At 37.3% G+C, this 20763-nt stretch overlaps 1 protein-coding gene across 1 annotated transcript in view; it reads left to right on the top strand.

Annotated features, from left to right (window-relative positions):
• Positions 1–18346, top strand: part of LOC126881097 (zinc finger protein 345-like) — a 43439-nt gene extending 25093 nt beyond the window's left edge. Inside the window, exon 2 of the mRNA XM_050645141.1 lies at positions 15468–18346. Coding sequence (XP_050501098.1) covers positions 15468–16792 — 1325 coding nt within the window. The 3' untranslated portion in view covers positions 16793–18346. The remainder of the gene's footprint in view (positions 1–15467) is intronic.
• The last annotated feature ends 2417 nt before the right edge of the window (positions 18347–20763 follow it).

Consider the following 20763-nt stretch of genomic DNA (forward strand, 5'->3'; position numbering starts at 1 on the left):
TATTACACATGATACAGTCTAGCTTGGACTGAACTATTCTAAATAAAATTCCAAGAGTTATCTCATTCAAAAAGTGTTTTTTGTATTACGAAATAAAATACCAAGATGTTACATATTATTTATTAACAAATTATAATAATTCTAATAATTTTAAAATTGTTTCTCTTTGCAGTTCTGCCTTTTTATTTAAACCTAAATTCATTAGTTCACTAATAATTTTTCGTTTTTGATGCATTTTTTCTTTGTATGATTTTCGTATCGCCATCCCACGTTCAGTTTTGTAAAATGTTCTTCTCTTTTCATTTGCTTCATTTTTCCTTCTAATACCTTCCTCACCTCTTTCACACTTGCAGGTTGATTTGACATGTAGTTCATGCTCTGATGTATATTTTTCTAAATTGCTAACGCCTCTGCTCGCTAGGGTAGAAATTTCTTTGCGTATACCTGCACAGAACTTTCCTCTCGAATGTAACCATTCCGACTTAAATATTCTTCTCTCGTAATGGGAGTGAGGTTTACCTAAAAGTCCATCTCCATCTCGACGAAGGGGTTTTTGACCATCAGCACAGGCAATGTATCTCAAAACACCAACACAATGATCCAAACAAATAATTTTTCTAAATGTAGTTTTTGGATGTAGTCTTTTCCCTGCACGTTGTAGTTTCTTCTTGTAAGCCAACATTGTAGATCCATTCGTAAAATGAATTAATGAATGGAGATGTTCGTGTGCAGTACTTCCGTCGTCTGCTACTAAATGACAACGGCAAATGGAATACCATTTTACATTAGGAGCACATGCTAGAAGAGAAAAATCACTCTCATTTAAGAGTAAATGATACCATTCTCTTGGTGACTCTTCGTAATCCTTTGCCATATCCGCCGGAGAAAGAGCATTAATGTCGTTGACACTCAAAAGAGCCAGATAGTCACTTTTTGACAAAATAGACATATTTTAACTGGATACTTAAGAACAAAGAACTGAACTCTGAAAGCTGTCTCACTAGACTAAAAGAGTCCTTACAAAGTCGTTAAATTTATCTGCCAGTACAGCTTCCCCCACCCTAATTGATTAATTTACGCATGCGCCATTCACGCGGTCAAAGGTCAAAGTCTCGCTGTCTAGACCTGCAATAATTAACCAAGTTAATCCAACAATTTCGACCTGCTCAATTAGGGTAGTCCACTCGAATTTGAGTGTGGTGATTTCTGCAAACTAAGACAATTGGTAATGGAAAATGTAAAGTTCCTGACTATCGAGATATCTAAATAATTGAATTCATAATTTCTACATCGAACGTGGGGTTGTGATTTAGGTACTGTGTCAGAACAGCAGGTCGAAATTGTTGGATTAACTTGGTTAATTATTGCAGGTCTAGACAGCGAGACTTTGACCTTTGACCGCGTGAATGGCGCATGCGTAAAGTAATCAATTAGGGTGGGGGAAGCTGTACTGGCAGATAAATTTAACGACTTTGTAAGGACTCTTTTAGTCTAGTGAGACAGCTTTCAGAGTTCAGTTCTTTGTTCTTAAGTATCCAGTTAAAATATGTCTATTTTGTCAAAAAGTGACTATCTGGCTCTTTTGAGTGTCAACGACATTAATGCTCTTTCTCCGGCGGATATGGCAAAGGATTACGAAGAGTCACCAAGAGAATGGTATCATTTACTCTTAAATGAGAGTGATTTTTCTCTTCTAGCATGTGCTCCTAATGTAAAATGGTATTCCATTTGCCGTTGTCATTTAGTAGCAGACGACGGAAGTACTGCACACGAACATCTCCATTCATTAATTCATTTTACGAATGGATCTACAATGTTGGCTTACAAGAAGAAACTACAACGTGCAGGGAAAAGACTACATCCAAAAACTACATTTAGAAAAATTATTTGTTTGGATCATTGTGTTGGTGTTTTGAGATACATTGCCTGTGCTGATGGTCAAAAACCCCTTCGTCGAGATGGAGATGGACTTTTAGGTAAACCTCACTCCCATTACGAGAGAAGAATATTTAAGTCGGAATGGTTACATTCGAGAGGAAAGTTCTGTGCAGGTATACGCAAAGAAATTTCTACCCTAGCGAGCAGAGGCGTTAGCAATTTAGAAAAATATACATCAGAGCATGAACTACATGTCAAATCAACCTGCAAGTGTGAAAGAGGTGAGGAAGGTATTAGAAGGAAAAATGAAGCAAATGAAAAGAGAAGAACATTTTACAAAACTGAACGTGGGATGGCGATACGAAAATCATACAAAGAAAAAATGCATCAAAAACGAAAAATTATTAGTGAACTAATGAATTTAGGTTTAAATAAAAAGGCAGAACTGCAAAGAGAAACAATTTTAAAATTATTAGAATTATTATAATTTGTTAATAAATAATATGTAACATCTTGGTATTTTATTTCGTAATACAAAAAACACTTTTTGAATGAGATAACTCTTGGAATTTTATTTAGAATAGTTCAGTCCAAGCTAGACTGTATCATGTGTAATAGGATCCTGGACGCCCATATAAAAAGCATGGAAAACGGAAAGTTTACCTTGGACAGAGGAGTCCTGTGATGGACATTTAAGTCAACCTTGGACAAAAATTCAATACAAATTAAATGGGTCAATTCTCTATTAGACATGATACAGTCTAGCTTGGACTGAACTATTCTAAATAAAATTCCAAGAGTTATCGCATTCAAAAAGTGTTTTTTGTATTACGAAATAAAATACCAAGATGTTACATATTATTTATTAACAAATTATAATAATTCTAATAATTTTAAAATTGTTTCTCTTTGCAGTTCTGCCTTTTTATTTAAACCTAAATTCATTAGTTCACTAATAATTTTTCGTTTTTGATGCATTTTTTCTTTGTATGATTTTCGTATCGCCATCCCACTTTCAGTTTTGTAAAATGTTCTTCTCTTTTCATTTGCTTCATTTTTCCTTCTAATACCTTCCTCACCTCTTTCACACTTGCAGGTTGATTTGACATGTAGTTCATGCTCTGATGTATATTTTTCTAAATTGCTAACGCCTCTGCTCGCTAGGGTAGAAATTTCTTTGCGTATACCTGCACAGAACTTTCCTCTCGAATGTAACCATTCTGATTTAAATATTCTTCTCTCGTAATGGGAGTGAGGTTTACCTAAAAGTCCATCTCCATCTCGACGAAGGGGTTTTTGACCATCAGCACATGCAATGTATCTCAAAACACCAACACAATGATCCAAACAAATAATTTTTCTAAATGTAGTTTTTGGATGTAGTCTTTTCCCTGCACGTTGTAGTTTCTTCTTGTAAGCCAACATTGTAGATCCATTCGTAAAATGAATTAATGAATGGAGATGTTCGTGTGCAGTACTTCCGTCGTCTGCTACTAAATGACAACGGCAAATGGAATACCATTTTACATTAGGAGCACATGCTAGAAGAGAAAAATCACTCTCATTTAAGAGTAAATGATACCATTCTCTTGGTGACTCTTCGTAATCCTTTGCCATATCCGCCGGAGAAAGAGCATTAATGTCGTTGACACTCAAAAGAGCCAGATAGTCACTTTTTGACAAAATAGACATATTTTAACTGGATACTTAAGAACAAAGAACTGAACTCTGAAAGCTGTCTCACTAGACTAAAAGAGTCCTTACAAAGTCGTTAAATTTATCTGCCAGTACAGCTTCCCCCACCCTAATTGATTACTTTACGCATGCGCCATTTACGCGGTCAAAGGTCAAAGTCTCGTTGTCTAGACCTGCAATAATTAACCAAGTTAATCCAACAATTTCGACCTGCTGTTCTGACACAGTACTTAAATCACAACTCCACGTTCGATGTAGAAATTATGAATTAAATTATTTAGATATAAATTGCAGTTACAGAACGTGGGGTTGTGATTTAAGTACTGTGTCAGAACAGCAGGTCGAAATTGTTGGATTAACTTGGTTAATTATTGCAGGTCTAGACAACGAGACTTTGACCTTTGACCGCGTAAATGGCGCATGCGTAAAGTAATCAATTAGGGTGGGGGAAGCTGTACTGGCAGATAAATTTAACGACTTTGTAAGGACTCTTTTAGTCTAGTGAGACAGCTTTCAGAGTTCAGTTCTTTGTTCTTAAGTATCCAGTTAAAATATGTCTATTTTGTCAAAAAGTGACTATCTGGCTCTTTTGAGTGTCAACGACATTAATGCTCTTTCTCCGGCGGATATGGCAAAGGATTACGAAGAGTCACCAAGAGAATGGTATCATTTACTCTTAAATGAGAGTGATTTTTCTCTTCTAGCATGTGCTCCTAATGTAAAATGGTATTCCATTTGCCGTTGTCATTTAGTAGCAGACGACGGAAGTACTGCACACGAACATCTCCATTCATTAATTCATTTTACGAATGGATCTACAATGTTGGCTTACAAGAAGAAACTACAACGTGCAGGGAAAAGACTACATCCAAAAACTACATTTAGAAAAATTATTTGTTTGGATCATTGTGTTGACTTTTAGGTAAACCTCACTCCCATTACGAGAGAAGAATATTTAAATCAGAATGGTTACATTCGAGAGGAAAGTTCTGTGCAGGTATACGCAAAGAAATTTCTACCCTAGCGAGCAGAGGCGTTAGCAATTTAGAAAAATATACATCAGAGCATGAACTACATGTCAAATCAACCTGCAAGTGTGAAAGAGGTGAGGAAGGTATTAGAAGGAAAAATGAAGCAAATGAAAAGAGAAGAACATTTTACAAAACTGAAAGTGGGATGGCGATACGAAAATCATACAAAGAAAAAATGCATCAAAAACGAAAAATTATTAGTGAACTAATGAATTTAGGTTTAAATAAAAAGGCAGAACTGCAAAGAGAAACAATTTTAAAATTATTAGAATTATTATAATTTGTTAATAAATAATATGTAACATCTTGGTATTTTATTTCGTAATACAAAAAACACTTTTTGAATGCGATAACTCTTGGAATTTTATTTAGAATAGTTCAGTCCAAGCTAGACTGTATCATGTCTAATAGAGAATTGACCCATTTAATTTGTATTGAATTTTTGTCCAAGGTTGACTTAAATGTCCATCACAGGACTCCTCTGTCCAAGGTAAACTTTCCGTTTTCCATGCTTTTTATATGGGCGTCCAGGATCCTATCAATTCTTCTTCTTTTCGGTTTGTTAATTCTACTTTGGGTCGAGCCATCGTCACTTCTTCTTTTCGTTTGTCACGTCACCTTCTTCTTCTTCTTCTTTTCCGCAGCCGTCAATTCTTCTTCTTTCCGGTTTGTCAATTCTTCTTCATTTTGTTAAGACATTGTCACTTCTTCTTTTAGTTGTCATGTTGCTGTCAATTCTTCTTCTTCTTTTCGTTTGTCATGTCAACTCTTTTTCTTTTCCGCAGCCGTCAATTCTTCTTCTTCTTTCCGGTTTGTCAATTCTTCTTCATTTTGTTAAGCCATTGTCACTTCTTCTGTTAGTTGTCATGTTGCTGTCAATTCTTCTTCTTTTCGTTTGTCATGTCAACTTCTTCTTTTCAGTTTGTCATGTTGCTGTCAATTCTTCCTCTTCTTTTAGTTTGTCATGATGCTGTCAATTCTTCTTCTTATTTATTTCGTTTGTCACGTCATACGTCAAATGTCACGTTCTGTTAGGCACTATACGGAAAAGAAGAAGAATTGACAGTTAATATTGAACGTTGACAGAAGAAGAATTGACAGTTGGCTTCTGTGTCGCCGCCGCTTTCATTTGACACTCCATACGTCATAATCGGACCAATAGCAACAAAGATATGCTGTAATGCCCTTTTGGCACTGCCGCCATCTTTTTTATGTGTTCGTTACCCCCTCCCCGTTCCGACGAGCCCTCTTACGTCAAAATCAGACCAATAGAAAAGAAGATATGCTGTAATGTCGTTTTGGCACTGCCGCCATCTTTTTTATGTGTTCGTTACCCCCTCCCCGTTCCGACGAGCCCTCTTACGTCAAAATCGGACCAATAGAAAAGAAGATATGACGTAATGCCCTTTTGGCATATTCCGATGCGCACGCCACATACTGAGTTCAACCCCCTTTTTCATCCCCTTTCCAACGATACGTCACACGTCATCCTACGTTAAGCCGTTTGGCATTTATTAATATTTAAGGGTTGCGATTTAGGGGTTGCGCCAGAAACCGCTTTGCCTATCTACTCATCTGGCAATTGAAAGATGAAGTAGTTTTCAATCCTAATAGCAAAATTAATAATATTGAAAATATTAAAAATATTACTAAAAGATTTTTAAACGATGAGGCTCCAATAAGAGCCGAAAATCGCGATTCAGAGGACTGGACTGCGCTCCGTATTCTAATTGAAAAGTAAGATTGTTTTGCCTTCGCATTGCAACTGAATAAAAATGGTATTGTATTTTATTCCATAAATATTTGTTTGGGAAACTATATTATCTAAGATTGTTTATATTTGTTAACAAGATAAGCAGGAAAAAATCTACTGGAGTCTCAGCATTTTGAGCTTTCTAGGAAGGTGGTATGGTTTGGAAATTAACATCTGTATTATTATTCTTTGAGTTTATTCAATTATCTGCTTTTTTACGTTTAACTTTGGATGGTTTAGCATTGGATTTTTTTTTCTTTGCAATCTTATAGTCAAAGGAAGTCTCATAGACTCGCTCAAAGAATTTCGTCGTGGTAAATTATGTGGAGGAACAGAAAGTGTGCATTATTTTCCTCAATTAAATGAAATTTCGCAAGGTTGGTTCAAAATACCTCTTGGCAAACGATTTATGTCGCCAGATTCTTGGTTGTACCCATCGCTGTATTCCTCAGATTCGACCAAGTTTACCCCAGGAAGCTGAATATAAATATCTGCACTATCTATATCAGTATCGTCTACTTCTATCAACTCCAACAACAACTGATACAATGATAATCTGAAAATAATGCAATCGTTGACTTCTGTGCATATTTAAACGGATTTTTTAAAAAATACTTTGTCACAAAAAAGGTAATTATAAAAAAGAATAATGCATAAATTGTGTCAATGACACTCTCAAGTAACAAAAATGACCAAAAAACACCAAATAATAATATAGCCTGTCTATCAAAATTGCATATTTAGCCACTATTTGTCATGGAGTACAAAGCAGCATCTATAATCATCAATATAGTCGGAGAGATAGAAGCGGATTTTGTGCGTGATAAGTAATATGGAAAAACTATACGGTAATATGTTGAATTAGTTGTGTACATGACTTTCAGCAACGGCCGGAAACCAGAGTGGGGGCCGAGGGTAGTTATAAGGGGTCAAACTCGCGGTTTTTATTATTTTTTTTTTGTGACGCTCATGATCGAGATAGTGCACCAAAATTTGGGAATAAGTAGGTCATGACGTACCTAAGTAAAATCTCTAGGGGCTCAACGCTGCGTGGCCGACAAAGGGGTGGGGGTAGGGGTGAATATAAAAAATATAAAGGGTTTTCTGCGACGTTCGTGATTGAGATAGTGGACCAAAATTTGGGAATAAGTAGACCATGACATTCACCCCTGTGATGTATCAAACACGTTATAAATAACGTGCACGTTATCCTGCATTTACGTTAAATTCTACAAATTGATGTGATGTATGACAGATAACGTTTCTCAAAAGCGTTATCTCATAACGTGTAGCCGTTATCTGGTAACATAACAGGTTCAACTTAACGCCACCTATTTAACCTCTTGGTATAAAATAACGTGTAGTATAAAGAATAAATAAATATAAAAAATGGACAATTTAGTCCAGAATTTTGTCAGATTGTAAACGTCGGGTTATTAAAATAATTAGATGATGCTATTAGAAGGTTTGTAAAGTTATTTTTAGAAATAGTGTATTATTTTTGAGGTTATGTAATTTGTAAACAAAAACATTTTATTCATATAAATGAAGAAAACATACAGACTATAAGAGACCAGTTTGGCCAAATTCGGTAAATCCATTTGAATGTTCGTTTTGTTGTTTATTTCAATTCCTTGAAACAACACGACAAACAAAAATTAAATAAACTGCACAATGCACAATAGAAAGAACACCTCACGGGCCGAGGGCTGGGAATTTCAAATAACATCTTGGTTTTGGTGCCACAGTGCCAGGGCCAGGCCAAATGTGCAAGTGCGAGTGCGATGAACAAGATGCGTACTTCGCCGCACGCTGCATGTTTATGTCTGTCTTCCTCTAACGTATTCAATTTCTGTATACTGTTATTCTTGTCGCGCAAGACGATACTTTAACGTTTTGAAAATAACATGCTGGATAACGTGCACGTTAAAAACATGACACATCACATCTAATTTTTGGCAACACGTTATACAGGCTGTTATAATCAAACGTTATGTTAACATAAAGTGTACACGTTATCATCACAGGGCTGATTACTAAGTAAAATCCCCAGAGCCGGAAACCAGAGTGGGGGACGAGGGTAGTTATAAGGGGTCAAGGTCGCGGTTCTTATTATTTTTTTTGTGACGCTCATGATCGAGATAGTGCACCAAAATTTGGGAATAAGTAGGTCATGACGTAATTAAGTAAAATCTCCAGGGATGGTACGCTGCGTGGCTGACAAAGGGGTGCGGCAGGGGTGAATACAAAAAATATAAGGGGTTTTTGCTACGTTTTTGATTGAGAGAGTACACCAAAATTTGGGAATAAGTAGACCATGACATTACTAAGTAAAATCCCCAGAGCCGGAAACCAGAGTGGGGGACGAGGGTAGTTATAAGGGGTCAAATTCGCGGTTTTTATTATTTTCTTTTGTGACGCTCATGATCGAGATAGTGCACCAAAATTTGGGAATAAGTAGGTCATGACGTAACTAAGTAAAATCTCCAGGGGTGGTACGCTGCGTGGCCGACAAAGGGGGGGGGGGCAGGGGTGAATACAAAAAATATAAGGGGTTTTTTGCGACGTTCGTGATTGAGGGAGTGCACCAAAATTTGGGAGTAAGTAGACCATGACTTAACTAAGTAAAATCCTCAGAGCCGGAAACCCGAGGTGGGGGACGAGGGTAGTTATAAGGGGTCAAAGTCGCGGTTGTTATTATTTTTTTTTGTGACGCTCATGATCAAGATAGTTCTTCAAATTTTGGGAATAAGTAGGTCATGAGGTAACTAAGTGAACCGGTATATACCGTGTTGGTAAGCCGGTGGTTGTAGAGGATGTGCTTACCGATGTGGGGGCTTGCCTTGATTGGCTGGTCAAGTGGAAGGGAACCACAAAAATCCCCCTCAAGCCAAGGTGGAACAGCATAAGCCGAAGGCTTGGCGTGGCGCAGGAATTGCGCCGCGGGGCTAAGGGGTTGCTTAGTCACGATTATGCGGACTCCGGGTACCAGGCGAAACCCAGGTTTCATTAGCCTTCTCCCGGCATGCGGGGCTCTGCTGGGAGTGACCATACATTCCCTAGCTACTCGTGGGACTAAAATGGACCAAGTAGGATAAACTAAAAACAATGAGGGCAAAGAGGAAGAACAAAGCCTCAATCATCCCGAGGTTATGGAATTGGATCCAGTTCCAAGCCATAAATCGGAGGATGAGCTTTTAAAAAGCAGCGGAGACGAGCAAAGTATCGCTCAAGGGCCAAAAAAGGCCGAAAGAGAGAAACTGAGTGGCGCTGCCCGAAAAAGGTTTAAGTACCTGTTAAAACAAGGCCTTAAATATGAAGAGGCTCGACAACAGGCACAAAAGCCTATACAAAAACCACCCGAGGATGTATCCAAGGGCAAAGGGTCCAAGAGGATCCGATCTGAGGAGAGCACGCCAGAAAATCCTAGGAAAAAGGGAGTTGGCACCACCGTTGGGATAACCAGCGGTGGTGAAGAAAACAAACCATCCTATGGACAGGTTGCAGCGGCAATAAGGGTAGGAATAATGCCCAAAAACCATCCAGAATCTTCACTAACAGTGGAACAACTAGCCGCAACGAAAGAGAAGATTCTGGAAAAAATAGTGGAGCTGGATCCAAAGGCAACAATTAGGCCTAAATTCAGCAACCTACAATTCAGACCGGGTTGAATGCTTCTGTCTTGTGCTGACAAAGCCACAGTTGAGTGGCTTAAAAGCATAATTCAGGAGCTGCAGCCACAGGAGGGTATCTCGCTGAGACTGGAAGAGGAAAGCAATATTCCTCACTCCGAGATCTTTGTGACATATCTTCTTGATAGTCTGAACACCACGAATGCAAAAATTCTTCGATTCTTAGAGGTCCAAAATGAAGACCTTAACTCACAGAATTGGAGAGTTGTAAGAAGGGTTGACAAAGGCCCTACTGTAGAGCTCACTCTTTCAATGGACCCTAACTCCGCTGAAAGGGTGAAACAAAATGGCTATAAAGCCAACTACAAATTTGGCCAGGTAAGAATATTACCAAAAAAAGGCCATCCAAAACCTAGTGAGCCAGAAGCTGCTTCAACTAGTGAAGCAGCAAAAATGGTTACAAAAAAAGGGCCCAGGAAAAGAGCCCTGGTTCAAAAAGGGATCAGATAAAGGTCCCAAAAGCCAGTAAAATGGCTTCCAACAAAAATATTAGGTTTCTGAAGTTAAATCTCCATCACGCAAAAGCCGCAACTAGTGTGCTTAACAGGAGTTTTAGCAGAAACCTAACTGACATCGGGCTCATTCAAGAGCCATGGGCTGACAAAGGACTTATCAAAGGACTTCCAAATAATACATGTAAGTTGATTTATTCACAAATGCATGACTTGCCAAGAGCAGCTTTGCTCATCTCTAAAAAACTAAAATTCATTTCTGTTCCGGAGTTTATCACAAGGGACTTAGCAACAGCTGAAGTGGAGCTCCCCACGGAAAGGGGCAAAAGGCAAATTATAATTGCCTCTGCCTATTTCCCGGGTGATGAAGACCAACCTCCGCCAGAGGAAGTGAAAGGCCTCATCAGTTGGTGCAACAAAAAGAACAGACAACTTATCCTTGGATGTGATGCGAACTCCCACAGCATAGTATGGGGCAGCACAGACACGAACAAACGTGGTGAGTACCTTTTAGAATATTTGGCTAACTCCAATATAGACATTATCAATAGAGGTAACAAACCAACTTTTATCACTGCAAATAGGAAAGAGGTGCTTGACAGCACCTTAACTAGTTGCTCTGCTACAAATCTAATACAGAACTGGCATGTCTCCGATGAGGTATCGATGTCAGATCATAGAACCATAAGGTTCGATGTCGAGGCTGAGCGGGAACAAATACAGTCCTGTCGAATACCGAAACAGACTGACTGGTGTGCATATAAGGACACCCTAAGGTCAGATGTTGAAGGCGTAACTTATTCGATTGAAACCATAGAGGAACTGGAAGGTGCCTCACAATGGCTAAATCGTACGATAATTAGCTGCTATGAGGGGGCCTGTCCCATCAAGACCAAAGCCGTCAAAAGAGATGTGCCATGGTGGAACACGGAACTCAGTAAGTTAAAAGCTCAAACTCGTAAAGCTTTTAATAGAGCCAAAAGTGTAGGTAACTGGGATGACTACAAAAAGGCTCTAACAGAATACAATAAAGAACTTAGAAGGTCTAAGAGAAGAACATGGAGGCAATTCTGCGAGGGGATAACTGAATTAGCCCCAGCAGTACGCCTCCAAAAAGTAATCTCAAAGGACCACTCAAACGGTATTGGACTTCTAAAAAAGCCAAACGGAGAGTTTACTGAAACCATAGAGGAAAGCATGAGTTGCTTATTACAATCTCACTTTCCTGGGTCAACACTCATTGAAGATGACCCAAGGGTTAATCTTGATGAATCTAATTACAGAACATCAAGAGCTGCAAAAAGCCTAGCGGGAAAAATCTTCACCAAAAATAGAATTAAATGGGCAATACATAGCTTTAAGCCCTACAAATCTCCTGGAGAGGATGGTATCTTTCCAGCCCTGCTACAACAGGGCGTTGATACATTAGCTCCTCATCTAGTCAAAATATTCAAGATGAGCTTCATCTTGGGCAACATTCCAAAAGGGTGGAGAGAGGTTAGGGTATGCTTCATTCCTAAGAGTGGTAAACGTCCTCCAGAGGAGCCGAAGTCATATAGACCCATAAGCCTTACCTCCTTTCTACTTAAAAGTATGGAAAAAATACTTGATATATATAAGAAGCGAATATTTAACAAATATACCGCTTCACAAAGAACAATTTGCCTACCAATCAGGCAAATCCACCGTGGATGCCTTGCACTATCTCGTAAAAGACATAGAAAAGGCAATAGGATCAAAGGAAGTGGCGCTATGTGCATTCATAGATATAGAGGGTGCGTTTGACAACACCTCATATGAATCAATCAGCGCCGCCGCAACAGCAAAAGGTATCCAACCTTCCATAACTAAATGGATTCAATCCATGCTAAACACTAGGAAAATTATTACCTACCTAGGAGGCAAATCAACTACTATAAAAGCAGTAAAAGGTTGTCCTCAAGGAGGAGTCTTATCACCTCTACTGTGGCCGCTAGTGGTTGACGACCTCCTAACAAAGCTCAAAAGAGCAGGATTTCGTGCTCTGGGCTATGCTGACGATCTAGTTATAGTGGTTAGAGGCAAACATGACGGTATTATTGCCGAACGCATGCAGCAGGCCTTAAACATTATAACCACTTGGTGTTCGAGGGAAGGGCTATCAGTCAATCCCAACAAAACGACACTTATGCCGTTCACTAACAGGAGGAAACTAACATTACAGCCTCCGATCATGAATGGAATAACCCTTTCTTTCTCAGAAGAGGTTAAGTACCTAGGAGTCATCCTTGATAGGAGACTTACGTGGAATGCACACCTCACTCATATTACCATAAAAGCAACAAGGGCTTTCTGGATGTGCCGTAGGCTTTTTGGGAAAACCTGGGGTCTGAAGCCAAAAATGATCTACTGGTCATATTTAACGGTTGTCAGACCCATTATCACTTATGCTGCGATGGTTTGGTGGACCAAAACAAAGCAGCAAAAGGCAATAAACGAGTTGCAAAAAGTGCAACGACTTGCCTGTATTGGGATTACGGGTGCAATGAGATCGTGTCCTACCGCAGCCTTAGAGGCAATGCTAGACCTTCCTCCACTACATTTACATGTACAGAGGATCGCTCTAGAAAATGCCTATAGGCTGACACAGACTAAATCTCTAAAACCCGGTGACTTAACGGGACATCTTGAGGTATTAAGGGCTGGAACAACCCAAATCATGAAGATGCCTACAGACGTAATGCCTGCAAAACAAGATTTCGAACTCGCGTTAGATGTTATTATTAACGACCGCGAGTTGACAGAAAACGAAATCGCTCAAATCACAAAAGGTGCCCTCACTTACTATACTGATGGGTCAAAAACAAACGAAGGAGTAGGAACAGGTCCTAATATTAGGATATCCGCAGCCCTTGGAAATGCTCCAACAATATTTCAAGCAGAACTAATAGCAATAGAGTTCTGTGCTCAAGAGTGCCTAAGAAAAGGCCTCAACTCAGCAAGAATATTTATTGCATCTGATAGTCAGGCTGCTTTGAAGGCTCTGAAGTCCACAACTGACGAGTCAAAAATAGCCTGGAATTGCAAACAATCCTTTAAACAACTGGCTAGTCGCAACAAACTAACGTTGCTATGGGTGCCAGGGCATAAAGGAATTGTCGGAAATGAGATTGCCGATAGTCTCGCAAAAGAAGGAGCTTGTACTCCTTTCATCGGACCTGAACCATTTTGTGGCATACCAAAAAGCCGCATAATGGAAGAAGTTCGAAAATATGAAAAGGAACTCAGTGCAGTCTACTGGAAAAATGTTCCAGGCCAAAGATAGGCAAAAAGGTTATTACGACCCTCTGCCCGCTACGCGAAATTACTCTTAGAGCTTCAGAAATCTGATCTCAGAGTAATCACAGGAATTCTCACTGGACACTGCTCACTCAGATACCATGTCTGTAAAATGGGCATACTGGACAGTGGGACATGTAGATTCTGCGATGAGGCAGATGAGACGTCAGAACATATTATCTGCAATTGCAAAGTAATTGTTCGGCAACGCCGTAAATATCTGGAACAGGTATTCCTTGATCCTGATCAGATTACAAACCTAGCTCCAAAACGGATAATGGACTTTCTTAGAAGCCTAGGCCTTTTGGACTAAAATATAGATGTAGGGTATTATACACAAAAGATCTTATAGGTCGCAGTGTAGTAAGGTCAACTGGGCCAATCGACCCCTTTTGCAATCTACAACTAAGTGAAATCTCCAGGGGTGGAACGAAGCGTGGTCGATAAAGGGGGGGGGGGTAGGTGTGAATATAAAAATATAAGAGGTCTTTTGCGACTTCCTAGAAGCAGATAGTGCACCAAAATATGGGAATAAGTAGACCATGACTTAGCTAAGTAAAATCCCCAGAGCCGGAAACCAGAGTTGGGGATGAGGGTAGTTTTAAGGGGTCAAAGTCGCAGTGTGTATTATTTTTTTTGTGACCCGGCACAACATTTGTCCCTCACGCAGCGTTCCGCCCCTGGAGATTTTACTTAGTAATGTCATGGTCTACTTACTCCCAAATTTTGGTGCACTATCTCAATAACGAACGTCGCAAAAAACACCTTACATTTTTTTATATTCAGCCCTGCCCCACCCCTTTGTCGGTCACGCAGCGTTCCACTTCTGGAGATTTTACTTAGTAAAGTCATGACCTACTTATTCCCAAATTTTGATGCACTGTCTCGATCATGAGCGTCACAAAAAAAAATAAAATCTGCGAATTTGACCCCTTATAACTACCCTCGTCCCCCACTCTGGTTTCCGGCTCTGGGGATTTTACTTAGTAATGTCATGGTCTACTTATTCCCAAATTTTGGTCCACTATTTCAATCACGAACGTCGCAAAAAACCCTTTATATTTTTTATATTCACCCCTACCCCCACTCCTTTGTCGGCCACGCAGCGTTGCGCGCCTAGAGATTTTACTTAGGTACGTCATGACCTACTTATTCCCAAATTTTGGTGCACTATCTCGATCATGAGCGTCACAAAAAAAATAATAAAAACCGCGAGTTTGACCCCTTATAACTACCCTCGGCCCCCACTCTGGTTTCCGGCCGTTGGTGAAAGTCATGTACACAAATAATTCAACATATCCCCGTATAGTTTTTCCATATTACTATCACGCACAAAATCCGCTCCCAGCTCTTAGACTAATATATTTCAGAATAACGAATAAACTAACACTTTAACGCCTCCAACGCTTGAGACGCACTGCCAAGAGCATTTGTAGGTGTCAGCAGGGTCTCAGACCCACAGTTTTAATATAGTGAGGGTTAAAATGCAGATCCTTTTAAACGGAATATATGCACTAATGGGTTAGTTAAGAAATTAATCATGGAACGGGTATAAAAGAAAAAGTTAATAACATTGATTTGTTGTTACATTTTGTTTATGACCTGTCGTTTCCGCATGCAAAGTTTTATAGTTTGATTTTAATTTTAGGTTTACATCAGACGGACATTAAAACGAAATCCGAAAGATCGGAGATAACACACAATGAAGAAAAGCCATATAAGTGTGAAATTTGTTCTAAGGAATTTACTTACTGGTGCAGGTTGAAAAGTCATTTAAGGATACACACTGGTGAAAAACCTTACAGGTGTGAAATTTGTTTTAAGCAATTTAGTGAAGACGGAAATTTAAAAAGGCATTTAAGAGTACACACTGTAGAAGAGCCTTACAAGTGTAAAATTTGTTTTAATCAATTTACAGAAAAAGGAGCTTTGAAAAATCATTTGAGAGTGCACACTGGAGAAAAGCCTTACAAGTGCGAAATTTGTTCCAGGAAATTTACTCACGACGGAAATTTGAAACAGCACTTAAGGCTACACACTGGTGAAAAGCCTTACAAATGCCAAATTTGTTCTAAGGAATTTAGTAAAGATGGAAATTTGAAGCAGCATTTAAGGATACACACTGGTGAAAAACCTTACAAGTGTGAAATTTGTTCTAAGAAATTTAGTAAAGATGGACATTTAAAGCAGCATTTAAGGATACACACTGGTGAAAAACCTTACAAGTGTGAAATTTGTTCTAAGGAATTTAATCAAGGTGGGGCTTTGAAAAATCATTTAAGAATACACACTGGTGAAAAACCTTACAAGTGCCAAATTTGTTTTAAGCAATTTAGTCGAGGAGGGGCTTTAAAAAATCATTTAAGAATACACACTGGTGAAAAACCTTACAGGTGTGAAATTTGTTTTAAGCAATTTAGTGAAGACAGAAATTTAAAAAAGCATTTAAGAGTACACACTGTAGAAAAGCCTTACAAGTGTGAAATTTGTTTTAAGCAATTTACAGAAAAAGGAGCTTTGAAAAATCATTTGAGAGTGCACACTGGAGAAAAGCCTTACAAGTGTGAAATTTGTTCTAAGGAATTTAGTAAAGATGAACATTTGAAGCAGCATTTAAGAATACACACTGGTGAAAAGCCTTACAAGTGCAAAATTTGTTTTAAGCAATTTAATCAAGGTGGGGTTTTGAAAAATCATTTAAGAATACACACTGGTGAAAAGCCTTACAAGTGCAAAATTTGTTTTAAGCAATTTAATCAAGGTGGGGCTTTGAAAAATCATTTAAGAATACACACTGGTGAAAAGCCTTACAGGTGTCAAATCTGTTTTAAGACATTTAATGAAGCAGGAACTTTGAAAAGACATTTGAGAGTGCACACTGGTGAAAAGCCTTACAAGTGTGAAATTTGTTCTAAGAAATTTACTCGATATGGACATTTGAAAATTCATTTAAGAATACATTCTGGCAAATAATCTATTGGCTGTGAGTTTCGACGGTAGCGCTCTCTCGCGGTTTGAAACTTGTACTTTTCTTATAAAATTGGTGTATGTGAAATACAGTCGAACCCGCTTATTAGAGTACCGGTTATAGGAATATCCCGGTTTATGTAATATAAATTCGAGGTCCCAAAACGTTTCCATTTACCCTTTAATAAATTTATCCGTTTATTGTAATATGGTTTAGTAACCTAATACCGCTTTTTAGAATAAATTTTTCAAGTCAACAAATAACTTTTTACGTACAATTTCCTAGAAATTTTAAATTTGGCTGATCTAATGGTTTGATTGCCGTTTTGTATATTATTACGGTTTCTCAGGTACCTACCTAATAAACACTTTATTACTGTGTTAGGATGAGTAAACGCTTCTCTCCCACAGAAAATTCAATCGTATGCCGACAAGGTCATAAAATAATTTCATTTGTCTACAAATTTCTATAGGTACATTGCCACACACTTGGATGTTTTTAAAAACAGCATTTTTATATAAGATTATTTATTACCAATAGTTGATTGTTTGTTTGGAGGTCTTTTCTAAAACCCAATTCCAATTTATTAGGTCTGGATCCCGCGTATAAAAAAAAGTTATTTAATAGCAAGCTGAAAATTTGTTAATAGCTTAAGGGTGTCTAGTCGGATAAACTTTGATATATGGGAACACTGGAACAGGGGCAGTTTTAATTGTGGAACAGGTTAAAAACTTGGAACGGTCAGACCACGAAAACGGCACATTTATTTTGTCCGACAGAACAGACTTAAACTCTCCGAACAGAGATTAAACTCTCATGCAAAACTCAGACTGCTATTTATCACCTGTCATAATTCCTGTCATTTGACATATTCTACATGTTCCACTCATTAAAACGCCCATTTGGTGATAAATAGCAGTCTGATTTTTGCATGAGAGTTTAATCTCTGTTCTGAAAGTTTAAGTCTGTTCTGTCGGAAAAATACATGTGCCGTTTTCGTGGTCTGACCGTTCAAAATTTTTAACCTGTTCCACAATTAAAACTTCCAGTGTTCCCATATATCAAAGTTTGTCCGACTAGACACCCTTAAGCTATTAACAAATTTTCAGCTTGCTATTAATCAACTTTTTTCATACGCGGGATCCTTATATATTGTCTAATCGTTTCGTAATGATTTTTGTAAATAGATTATAAATTTTTATTGATATAAATAGACCTAAAACCATATGCATATACATATTGACATAGTATGTACTATTATAACGTACATTTTATAGGTACATTTATTTCACCTAGCCACCAATGATCGGTTATTAGAATATCCCGCTTATTAGAATATTTTTGCTTGGCACGAAGGCTATTCTAATAAGCGGGTTCGACTGTATACAAAACGAGAAAAATAGATATTTATCGAGAAAAACACAAATAATTATGAACTGAAATATTATTGGAACCTGATTACTGAACGAATACACAGAATTAATAGTAAAAGTAATTATGTTTTTTTATTTTATTCATTATATGTAATTATAATATTTTTAATAAACAGTGAGGACGTTTGAGTTGGAATAAATTCATTATCTTGAAAATGGGAGAATTTGGACAAAAATCCTGAGACAGGTCGATTTTTATTTTTAAATTATGACTTTTGGCATATACATCATACTAGTGATGTCATCCATTTGGGTGTGATGACGTAATCGATGATTTTTTTAAATGAGAGTAGGGGTTGTGTGATAGCTCATTTTAAAGGTTATATGTATAATTTTCTATTCAGTAATGTAAACACTAACATAATTATTTATACAGGGTGTACAAAATAAAAAATTTTTTATTAAATTAATTTACACAAAAAGAAGAATGTAAGCAATTTATGTAATTCAAAATACATTTTACTGCTGGCAGAGAAACAGTTAATATTGTTTATTTTACAAAAATAAACATTGCTTTTAGCTTAAATTCAATGTTCAAACTGCTAAGAGACAGGTGTGGCAGTTTTAACATTGAAGTTAAGCGAAGAACGATGTTTATTTGTCAAATTAACATTTCTTTTTGTTTTCTGACCGCACACAAATATATTTTGAAATAAATGAATTACATACATTCTTCTTTTTATCTCAATTAATTTAATTCAAAAATTTTTATTTTGACACCCTGTATAAATAATTATGTTAACGTTTATATACAAACATTACTTGCATTATTTGCTGTTAAGAAGAAACTTTACTTTTTTTTCAAATAAATTTTGTGTTCTCTGTTGCTTTTGTATTTTGTATATAAAGAACACTATTGTATAGTCTCATAATTTTGATTTAGGAAGAAATGCAATTAGGGAAGCCGACCCCGCATAGAAATAAGGCAAAGAGAATTATGATGATGAATTAGTAGTGGATAGTGGATAGAATAGTAATGGATAAAATCATAGAAAACATTAAAAGTACAGAAAAGGATATAAGATGGCAGAAACACAAATAAAACTCATTGGTTATGCTGACGACGCAATCTTAATCTCCGATAACGAGGATAACATACAGAGAATGACACAAACTTTCAATACAGTGGCGAAGAACTACATACAGCATGAAAATATCAGCAGCTAAGACCAAACCCCTGGTAGTGTCAAGGGAACCCATAAGATGCAAAATAGTAATTAACAACGAACTAATTGAATAAGACTAAGTTTTCACTCTAATGGCATATAAAATAACATAATGTTACTCTACATCCCACCAGACTGAAAACAATGGGAACCTTCTCTGGTTACACCTCCGAGGCTTCTACAATTTGCAAGCCATACGGATGCTGAGACTAAGGATGATAAGGGAATTTTTCAATTTATAATTTACATCCCCATCTGCTCAGCACGGTAAAGTTCCAACGAGAATGGTTCCCTTCGTACTCCAATCGGAGTAAACATAAATCAAAAATGAATAACCATTTTCAATTTCGTTGCAAAACGAAAATACAGCCGCGACATATTCCAGTCAAATCAGAGAGTGCAGCAAGCACCTCTACCGGTTTCGAAACTTATTAGTCTCTCATCAGGAGGCACATATGCTGCTCTCTCTGATCCAACCAAAACAAACCCCAGCGTGCAGTCCCGGATTGCAACGAACGAAATGGCATAGATGCCCTAGCGGCAACTGCTAGCAAAAGGCTAAGTTTTCACTCTAATGGCATACAGGGTGAGTCATGAGGAACTGTACATACTCCTACCTCGTATAGAGGCCCCTATGGGGAATAACAAATGACCATTAAAAAGTGTCTGCTCCCATTGTTTAATAATATACAGGGCGAGTTTCGCATTTTGACAGAAATTTTTATTCGTCATAATTTTTGAACGGTCAGATCGATGTGTCTCTTATTTTGGTCAATCGTTACACTATTGCCACCTAATCGACTGATTTATTCAAACTAGAAAAAAATCAGGTCCGGCTTTAAAAAAATTAGTTCGTTTTGGTCTTAGAAAAAATGTCACCCTGCTTTTTAAAAACTCTAATATGAATTTTACAAATTAGACAAATAGGCAATTAAAATAGCATACTTATTTTTTTTTGCACACGATTGCTTAATTTTTTATAAAAAAATCAAATTTGATTATGAATTAAAAGTTTGGTAAAGTGAACCATAGATTTAACAAAATTAACTTTTATTAACAAAATTAATTTTTTTTGAACAAATATTTAATTTATGTTACCACCAATCAACTGATTTATTCAAACAAGAAAAAAATCAGGCCCGGATTTAAAAAATAAGTTCGTTTTGGTCTTAGAAAAAATTTCACCCTGTATACGCTTTTTGATAACTCTAATATGATTTTTACAAATTAGACAAATAAGCAATTAAAATGGCATATTCTTTTTCCCTACACGATTACTTAATTTTTTATAAAAAAAAATCAAATTTGACTATGAATAATTAAAAGTTTGGTAAAGTAAACATAGATTAAAATAAAAATAAGTTTTATTACAAAAAT

The sequence above is a fragment of the Diabrotica virgifera genome, chromosome 3 (assembly GCF_917563875.1).
Source record: "Diabrotica virgifera virgifera chromosome 3, PGI_DIABVI_V3a".
NCBI classification, from domain to species: Eukaryota; Metazoa; Arthropoda; class Insecta; order Coleoptera; family Chrysomelidae; genus Diabrotica; species Diabrotica virgifera.